General features: G+C 49.3%; 1 protein-coding gene across 1 annotated transcript; it reads right to left on the reverse strand.

Annotated features, from left to right (window-relative positions):
- Positions 1 to 73: 73 nt before the first annotated feature.
- On the reverse strand, positions 74 to 2,535 carry LOC100191393 (Putative pentatricopeptide repeat-containing protein). Its single transcript, NM_001136827.1, has one exon. It carries the CDS (start codon positions 2,333 to 2,335, stop codon positions 248 to 250), a length of 2,088 nt encoding a protein of 695 aa, NP_001130299.1. The 5' UTR covers positions 2,336 to 2,535; the 3' UTR covers positions 74 to 247.
- Positions 2,536 to 10,444: the final 7,909 nt, after the last annotated feature.

The following is a 10,444-nucleotide window of genomic DNA, read 5'->3' on the forward strand; positions in this document are numbered from 1 at the left end:
GCTTTTATGCCTTCAATTTCGTACGAGATGGACCGAGCTGGCAAATCAAGACAGTCAAAAGGTCACCTTTCGTGAGTCAATAATCTTATCGGAGCTGATTTATCTGTTGTGCTGTTCGATACACATGACCAAAAATTCTTGATGACTAGTCTACACTGTGAAGTGACAACAACAACAACAACTGGGCAGAGATGGCTAGTCTACTGCTAGCAAAGCGAACTGGCAGGGTCGCCATGGCATGACGCCATCACCAGTAGTCCTTGCACGAGCAGGAGCCATGCTCAAACCTGTGGAACCTGTTGGCGTCTCTGACTACTAGCGCCCTCCTCACGACGGCCGACAGCCCCTTGAAGAACTCGTGGCAGTCCCCGCACACCCGCAGGTTCTTGTACACCCTGATCGGCTCCCCGTGCCCGCCGCCGTCTACGCCGTTGCGCAGCAGCCACAGGCCGACGGCGAGCCTCTCGCTGTGCGCCCTCAGGCTCTCCGCTCGGGACTCCTCGTCGACGTCGTGCAGAGCGAAGCGCGCGTCGTCGGCGTTGTACCCAAGCTGCTCCCGCATCCTCGTCTCCATGTCCCTCAGGACGCGGCGGATGTCGCCGGCCTGCGGGTGCGTCTCCTCTTCACCGCCGCCGCCGTAGAAGAAGTGCACCTCCTTGCCGACCTCCACCCAACTGCACCCGCCCTGCTTCTTGAGCCCCCTGCGCCTCATGGCGTCCCTCACCTTGTGGCACTCGCGCCACTCCCCCGCCTCCGCGAGGACGTTGGACAGCGTGACGTAGTTCACCGGGTTGTCGCCGTCCATGGCCAGGAGGACGTCGCCTGCCTCCCTGCCGACGGCGACGTCCTTGTGCACCCTGCACGCGCTCAGGAGGGTCTGCCATACGCCGACGGTCGGCTCCATCGGCATCGTCCGGATGAGGTCCCTCGCCTCCCTGAGCTCCCCGGCGCGGCCGAGGAGGTCGACCATGCACGCGTAGTGCTCCGCTTTCGGCCTCACCGTCCGGTCCCGCCGGATGCAGGAGAAATACCGGCGGCACTCGTCGACTAGGCCGGCGTGGCTGCACGCCGACAGCAGCGCCAGGTAGGTCACCTCGTCGGGCTCCACGCCTCCCGCTCGCATTTCCTCGAACAAGGCGACGGCTTCACGGCCAAGCCCGTGCTTCCCGAGGCCATTGACCATCGTCGTCCACGAGACGACGTTCGGCGCCCGCATCTCCCGGAACATCCGCTCCGCCTCGTCGGGCAGCCCGCACTTGAGGTACATGTCGACGATGGAGTTGCCCGCGGACACGTCCGTCCCGGTCGGGTCCTTGATGCCGTAGCAGTGCACCTGCCTGCCCTGCTCGACTAGCGCGAAGTCCGCGAGCACGCCGACGACGCTGGACAGAACGTGGGAATCGGGTCGGGCGCCGGAGCGCCAGAACCGCCGGAACAGCTCCAGCGCCTCCGTCACCTGCCCCTCCTGCGCGTGCCCGACGACCACCGCCGTCCACTGGATGACGTTCTTCCGCTCCAGCCTCTCGAACACTTGCATCGCCACCGGCAAGCGCCGGCATTTGACGTACATGTCGACCAGCGCGCCGGCGAGGATAGCGTTGGAGGCCGTCGAGAACCCGCTTGCCGTCATGGCCGCGTGAACCTGCGCGCCCTCGCGTGTCGCGCCAAGACCGCTGCAGGCTTTGAGCAGGCTGGCAAAGGTGAACTCGTCAGGCTGATGCTGACCCTCATGCCGCCGCATCTCCCGGAACACGAGCAGCGCGTCCCTGCCGTGGCCGGCGTGCGCGTACCCGGAGACCATGGCGTTCCAGGTGGCGATGCCACTCCCGAGCCCGGCGCCGTCAAACACACGCCGCGCGTCGCCGATCCTCCCGCCCTTGGAGTAGACGAGCACCAGCGAGCTGGCGACGACGTCGTGCTCCTGGTACCCTGCCCGGACGCAGAGCCCGTGGATCCCGACGCCCGCAGCCGTGTCACCGACGACGCAGCAGGCCTTGAGGCTCGCGGAGAGCGTGTACTCGTTCGGCGCCGCCTCGGAGGCGGTCCGCATCTCGCCGAGCAGCCTGAGGCAGCCCGTGGCGTCGCCGTGCCGCAGGAAGCCCACCATGAGCGCCGTCCAGGAGACCACGTTCCTGTCGCGCATTCCGCCGAACACCTCGCACGCCAGGTCCAGCTCCCCGCACTTGACGTACATGTCGATCAGGTTGTTGCCCAGCATGGTGTCCGATCCGAACCCCATCTTCGTTATGGCGCCGTGCAGCTGGACGCCGCCGCGGAGCGACGAGCTTCTCGCGCTTGCCCTGAGGAGGCCGGCGATCATCTTCTGCCGCTCCATTGGATTCGTGGGAAACGACGCTGCTCATGCAGATACCAGCCCTGCTCGGTTCCCGTTAGGATCGCCGCGATTGAGGTGGCGAATCTCAAGCGATGACGCGATTGAGGGTATCAGCAGTGTTGATACACTGGAGAACGGGAAAGACGCGCTTCTGTTGATGCACTGAAGCAGCTGAAGGGAGACGAAAACGAACACTTGCCATCAGCAGTGTCATTGAATTCAGAATACTGTCTTATTCATGGTTTCTTGTAAACTAACTAAATCGACCTTGTAATCCCAAATGTCCTTAAGAAAGGTACCCAACCCTTTCTTAGATGCACCTCTACAATACCAAATGAGACCCTAGTTTATTAATTTCTTGTTAAATTTGCCTCTATTTTTTAAATAGAATTAACAATTGGACAAACCTCAACATCATATTCTTCAGTTTGCCATCCACACAAGGTTTGTTCAAGGGAGGTACAGCCTCTGGACGCATACTTTCTTAGTTTTCAACTATCGTTGGTTTACTCAGAGCAGCTCTAGTTGTCTTTAAATCTTTGATCATATCAATATCTTAAAATTTTTAATCATGTTGATTAATTCCAATTTTAGAAGAAATATCAAGTAAATCAATATCAGCAAGAACTGCAAAGGGGTCCCCAGAAAGATTTGAGTTACGTTCAGTCTACTCTTGCTTAGCCTTCTCATCCCCCTTGTCCACCTTGGATAGTTGGATGCATCTGATCTGACTGCTCTTGCTCTCCAAGCCTTTTGCTCTGTCTGACTTGTCGCCATTCCATCATAGCCACTTTTTCCCACTTTATCTATTGGATCTTCAATGTCACTTGAGCATTATGTCTCTCCATAATGGTTTCACTAATTGCTTCCTCTTGCACTCCCATATATTCCTCCTTGTCTTCTTGTGCCAAACTGGATCTGGCAGTACTCATGGACTAGTAGTCCAGCTCAGGAAACTTCTCATCCCCCTTGGTAATCCAATAACAAATTAAACAGTCTCTGCTGTTATTGGCAAGGGCCGTGCACTGACTTTGTGTAAGGATAGTCATACACACTAGACAACAAGAGCCCAGCGAGGATCCGATGCTCAATTACTTCAATGTTCATTTGCAATAATGAACCGAAGCCTATCTGCTTTACCTTTCTTTTAGCCTATATGGCATAAAAAAATGTTGCGTTTTTCAACGCAGCTGGGGCACATCTCATTATAGCATAGCACCCATGCATCTCCTTCTCAACCTTCGTATCTTCACGTCGGCTCATTGGAGTTCGATCTTTGGTATCTTCACTGGTCGTGTACCGTTTAAACGCTTTCTCCCGAGCAAACCTCCGAACAGTGGGTGCTCTGGACTCTATATCTGAGTCACCTTCGCTAGAAACATAAACATGAGAGTTTTTTCTGAAGCCCGACTGAGCAGCACCTGATTGTGTTGTGTGTGTGTGTGTTATATATTACATATGCTGATAACTTCAAAAAATTATTACTGACTGTCCATAATATAATACTATACAAACATATTTGTTACAGACTGGAATATATATTACTAACTGTTGGGCGTTGTTAGTGAATATTCAGACCTTATTATTGGTTATACTCATGTATTAAATTCAGAAAAAAAGACTATAACATTCACTACTGATTGTTCGACGTTATTATTGAGTATTCGACGTTGTTACTAACTATACACGTGAATTAATTCAAACAAAAAAATTATCCATAATATCTATTACTGATTGTTCACTTTATTACTGAATGTTATACATATTATTGATGCAGTAATAACTAAGAATGTGTATCTTTTGCCGTATTCAAAAGGCCATTTATACTAACTATACGGCAGATTGTTACCGATTAGAATATATATTACTAACTGTTGGACGTTGTTATTGAATATTCATACGTTGTTACTTACTATATTCATGTAAGAAATTCAGAAAAAAGACTAACATCTAATACTGATTGTTCGACGTTATTACTAAATATTCGACGTTGCTACTGACTATACACCTGAATTAATTCAAACAAAAAAATGTCCATAATATCTATTACTAACTGTTCACTTTATTACTGAACGTTATACATATTACTGATGCGGTAATAACTTAGGATGTGTATCTTTTATCGTATTTAAAAAGCTATTTTTATACTAACTATATGATAAGATGTCTACAAAAATTGTTTTCTTGGAAAATATACTAGTGGAAAAATAGAAATCATACTACCATCACACCTCGTCGATTATTTCTCAAAAAACCAATAAAACTAGGTGTCGCGTATAATGTTTCACTTGAAAAAAACTATGTGCATACAATCTAGTACTAACTTGCCCCCCCCATAATACTGTTGTGGACATTGCTGAAAAATCAAAATCGATTTTGGTTGTGAGGGAGGAAAACCCTACCTGTAACGATATGCAAAATCCACTCCGTCGCAGCTCCTAATCTTTTGAATACAACAACGTTGTAGAATGGAATTCCGCTAGGTGTGGCGCAAAACGTGAAACCCTAGTAGCAACCCCCTCTTCCCTCTACGGCGGCAACATAGGGCAGTGGCGACGTAGGCGCGGCGGTTACGATATGCATGGGTTTCGAATTTTGAAAAGCGGCTAAAAATAGGGTGTGGGTTCGCCTTTTGTTGGGTTCGTAGGGCCACGGTGCAATCAGACAAGGTGGGGAAGCGTGCGACGCTATTAGGTCGGACCACGTGCGTGTGCACTCGACGCGGTGTGACCGCATCAGCCCGATTGTGTGTGTGTGTGTTTGTATGGGGTGGGTATATTGCGAGCCCAGGGCTTCCAATAGTTAGATGAAGCCCTGGCCAACCACTCCTGTGACATGGCTGGACCGCGTTGGCGTGCCCACCTACACCCCACGTCAGGCTGTCGGGTGCACACCCACCATGCACTAGTTCCCAGCGTTCAGTCAAACTCCCGCTCCAACACCAAACCCTCCACGTGGGACACATGCCATAAATTGTGTAAATAGTTTATAGAGATAGCATAAACTCTCGTCCAGCCACTGGACCGTGTTCACAAACGAAGACACATGCATGTAGATCCTATTTTTATGGTAGATCCGATAATTATGGTAGATCGTGGGAGTTTACATTGCATGTGTACAAATTTTGGATGACATTTTAGTTTCTGCTGCATGGGCGCACAATTGGATGTTCGCATAAATATTGGTTCGCTGCAACAACTATGCAACTAGGCTCGTTAGAACCAGTTTATGATATATACTAATACTAATTATGCTACATGACGTAAGTATATATGCAATTCAGTACACTACGTAAAAAATTTGTTTCTTGCTGCATGCGCATAAATTTAGGATGACTGGAATGTGCAACGAAAGGAAATAGATTGGCATGCATGAAACAAAAGATCTTATTTAAATTCTTTATCTCCTGTATTAATATAGGATCGCTCCAACAGCCATGCAGTTAGACTCGTCAGAACCAGTTTATGATATATACTGATACTAATTATGTTACACGGTGTACGTATTTATGCAATGTGGTACACTGCGTAAAAATCTAGCATGTGGTTCGCTGGTGGACGCATCTTCATGTTCAAGCGTAAAAACCTTCAGTTTTGAGCGTAAAAAACCCGAAGTTATGAGCGTAAAATACTGACCTAACCTGAAAGTTGTTGCAAACCTCTTGATGTTGGCATAGTTATGTATATAAACTGACATGTACGCGATTGTTTGTCGTCCCTTCACCAGGTGAAAGGGAAATAGGATCAAACTTTTTTCTTAAATGATTTTGGTGGTTGAATTGCCCAACACAAATAATTGGACCAACTAGTTTGCTCTAGATTATACATTCTACAGGTGCCAAAGGTTCAACACAAACCAATAAAAAGAACAAGTTAGGGATCAAAAGAAAGGAGCAAAAAGGAAACAGAAGTGTTCCCTGGTCTGGCGCACCGGACTGTCTGGTGTGTCACCGGACAGTGTCCGGTGCACCAGGGGCCGTACACTCCAAACTTCTCAGCTTCGGGTTTCCCAGGCGCAGCTCCGCTATAATTCACCGGACTCTCCGGTGCACCACCGGATTGTACGGTGCACAAGCGGAGCAACGACTACCTGCGCGCAACGGTCGACTCTGACGGATGAACAGTGCAGCACAGTAACACGGTAGAAGTCAGAGCATTACGTCAGAGGGGCACCGGACTGTCTGGTGCCGCATGAGGACAAAGCCTCCAACGGTCGACCAGTTCCAAGCCCTAACGACAGGGTGACGTGGCGGGGCACCGGACACTGTCCGGTGGCGCACCGGACTGTCCGGTGCGCCCACCGCCAGCAGCCTTCTCCAACGGCTACAATTTGGTTGGTGGCTATAAATACCACCCAACCGGCCACTTCAAGGTGTGGGAGCCCAAGCAACATTCCAAGTCATATAGTTGACATATCCAAGCCCTCCCAACCACCTCTATTCATTGATCCATCCTATACATAAGATTTAGACCACTTCAACCTACACAAGTGCCACAAAAGAGAGAGCAAGCAAAAGAAAGCTTCTCGTGTGAGTTTAGCAATAGTGCCTTGTGAGATTCATCAAGAGAAAGTGTGTGCTACATCTTGTGTTCATTTGTGCGTGGAGTTTTGACTCCCATTAAACTTCCTCCAAAGTTTTGGAGGCTTGTAAAGCTAGCAAGAGACACCTAAGTGTGTGGTGATCCTTGTGTGGTCTTAAGTGATCCTTGAGAAGAAGAAGAGCTCGCCGGTCTTGGTGATCGGTGGAGAGAGGGAAAGGGTTGAAAAAGATCCGTCCTTAGTGGACTCCTCAACGGGGACTAGGCCTTCGAGGGCCGAACCTCGGTAAAACAAATCACCCGTGTCTCTTGTGTTTATTGCTTGTGATTTGTTTGTTCTCTCCCTTTCTGAAAGGGAATTAGGCTTACACCTAGTTCCTAAATAATTTTGGTGGTTGAATTGCCCAACACAAATAATTGGACTAACTAGTTTGCTCTAGTGTGTAAGTTATACAGGTGCTAAAGGTTCACACTTAGCCAATAAAATGACCAAGAGTTGGGTTTAAAATGAAGAGCTAAAGGCTGCCCGGGAGCCTCCCTGGTCTGGCGCACCGGACAGTGTCCGGTGCACCAGGGGGACTCGAGCTGAACTCCTCTGCCTCGGGTTTTTCCAGGAGCCGCCGCGCTATAATTCACCGGACTGTCCGGTGTACACCGGACAGTGTCCGGTGCGCCAAAGACGCGCGGCTCTGGAACTCGCCAGCCTCGGGTTTTTCACGAAGGCTGCTCCGCTATAATTCACCGGACATGTCCGGTGTGCACCGGACTGTCCGGTGCATCCACGGAGCAACGGCTAGTCGGCGCCACCGGATATCGAGGCGGGCCCACAAGTCAGAACTCCAACGGTCAGATTCCAACGGCACTGGTGACGTGGCAGGGGCACCGGACATGTCCGGTGTGCACCGGACTGTCCGGTGCGCCATCGTGCAGACAGCCTTCCCAACGGCCACATTTGGTGGTTGGGGCTATAAATACCCCAACCACCCCACCATTCATTGCATCCAAGTTTTCCACTTCCCAACTATTACAAGAGCTCTAGCATTCAATTCTAGACACACCAAATAGATCAAATCCTCTCCAAATTCCATACAACACCCTAGTGACTAGAGAGAGAGATTTGCTTGTGTTCTTTTGAGCTCTTGCGCTTGGATTGCTTTCTTCTTTCTTGATTCTTCCATTGTGATCAAGCACTCACTTGTAATCGAGGCAAGAGGCACCAATTGTGTGGTGGCCCTTGTGGGTACTTTGTGTTCCAAGAGATTGAGAAGAGAAAGCTCACTCGATCCGAGGGATCGTTTGAGAGAGGGAAGGGTTGAAAGAGACCCGGCCTTTGTGGCCTCCTCAACGGGGAGTAGGTTTGCGAGAACCGAACCTCGGTAAAACAAATCCGCGTGTCTCACTTGATTATTTGCTTGCGATTTGTTTTTCGCCCTCTCTCGCGGACTCGTTTATATTTCTAACGCTAACCCGGCTTGTAGTTGTGTTTACATTTGTAAATTTCAGTTTCGCCCTATTCACCCCCCCTCTAGACGACTATCAATTGGTATCGGAGCCTGGTGCTTCATTAGAGCCTAACCGCTCGAAGTGATGTCGGGAGATCACGCCAAGAAGGAGATGGAGACCGGCGAAAAGCCTACTACAAGCCACGGGAGCACTTCATCGGAAGAGTCCCGCACCAAGAGGAAGGAGAAGAAGAAGATCTCCTCCAACAAAGGGAAGGAGAAGAAATCTTCTTCTCACCACAAAGAGAAGAAGGAAAAATCTTCTTCCCACAAGCCGCATCGGAGTGGGGCAAGAAGAAAAGGATGAGGAAGGTGGTCTACTACGAGACCGATTCTTCATCGGCATCCACCTCCGGCTCCGACGCGGCATCCGTCACTTCTAAGCGCCAAGAGCGCAAGAAGTATAGTAAGATCCCCCTACGCTACCCTCGCATTTCCAAACATACACCTTTACTTTCCGTCCCATTAGGCAAACCACCAACTTTTGATGGTGAAGATTACGCTAGGTGGAGCGATTTAATGCGATTTCATCTAACCTCGCTCCACAAAGGTATATGGGATGTTGTTGAGTTTGGTGCACAGGTACCGTCCGTAGGGGATGAAGACTACGATGAGGATGAGGTGGCCCAAATCGAGCACTTCAACTCTCAAGCTACAACGATACTCCTCGCCTCACTAAGTAGAGAGGAGTATAACAAAGTACAAGGGTTGAAGAGCGCCAAGGAGGTTTGGGATGTGCTCAAAACCGTGCACGAGGGAGACGAGCTCACCAAGATCACCAAGCGGGAAACGATCGAGGGGGAGCTCGGTCGGTTTCGGCTTCGCAAAGGGGAGGAGCCACAACACATGTACAACCGGCTCAAGACCTTGGTGAACCAAGTGCGCAACCTCGGGAGCGTAAAATGGGATGACCACGAGGTGGTTAAGGTTATTCTAAGATCTCTTATTTTCCTTAACCCTACTCAAGTTCAATTAATTCGTGGTAATCCTAGATATACTAAAATGACCCCCGAGGAAGTTATCGGGCATTTTGTAAGTTTTGAGTGCATGATCGAAGGCTCGAGGAAGATCAACGAGCTTGATGATCCCACCACATCCGAAGCTCAACCCGTCGCATTCAAGGCGACGGAGGAAAAGAAGGAGGAGTCTACACCAAGTAGACAACCAATCGACGCCTCCAAGCTTGACAATGAGGAGATGGCGCTCGTCATCAAGAGCTTCCGCCAAATCCTCAAACAAAGGAGGGGGAAAGACTACAAGTCCCGCTCCAAGAAGGTTTGCTACAAGTGTGGTAAGCCCGGTCACTTTATTGCTAAATGTCCATTATCAAGTGACAGTGACAGGGATAACGACAAGAAGGGCAAGAGGAGAGAAAAGAAGAAGTACTACAAGAAGAGAGGCGGCGATGCCCACGTTTGTCGGGAGTGGGACTCCGACGAAAGCTCTAGCGACTCCTCCGACGACGAGGACACCGCCAACATCGCCGTCACCAAGGGACTCCTCTTCCCCAACGTCGGCCACAAGTGCCTCATGGCAAAGGACGGCAAAAAGAAGAAGGTAAAATCAAGATCCTCCACTAAATATGAAACCTCTAGTGATGATAATGCTAGTGATGAGGAAGATAACCTGCGCTCTCTTTTTGCTAACCTTAACATGGAACAAAAAGAAAAATTAAATGAATTAATTAGTGCTATTCATGAAAAGGATGACCTTTTGGACTCTCAAGAGGACCTCCTAATTAAGGAAAACAAGAAACATGTTAAGGTTAAAAATGCTTATGCTCTAGAAATTGAGAAATGTGAAAAACTATCTAGTGAGCTAAGCACTTGCCGTGAGATGATTGACAACCTTAGAAATGAAAATGCTAGTTTAAATGCTAAGGTTGAATCACATGTTTGTAATGTTTCAATTCCCAATCCTAGAGAAAATAATGATGATTTGCTTGCTAGGATTGAAGAATTAAACATTTCTCTTGCTAGCCTTAGAGTAGAAAATGAAAATTTAATTGCTAAGGCTAAAGAACTAGATGTTTGCAATGTTACTATTTCCGATCTTAGAGATAAGAATGA

This window comes from Zea mays, chromosome 2 (assembly GCF_902167145.1).
Source record: "Zea mays cultivar B73 chromosome 2, Zm-B73-REFERENCE-NAM-5.0, whole genome shotgun sequence".
In the NCBI taxonomy this organism is placed as follows: Eukaryota; Viridiplantae; Streptophyta; class Magnoliopsida; order Poales; family Poaceae; genus Zea; species Zea mays.

Coding starts and splice junctions, on each gene's coding strand:
- LOC100191393 (NM_001136827.1), bottom strand. CDS start 2,335: ATGGAGCGGCAGAAGATGATCGCCGGCCTCCTCAGGGCAAGCGCGAGA.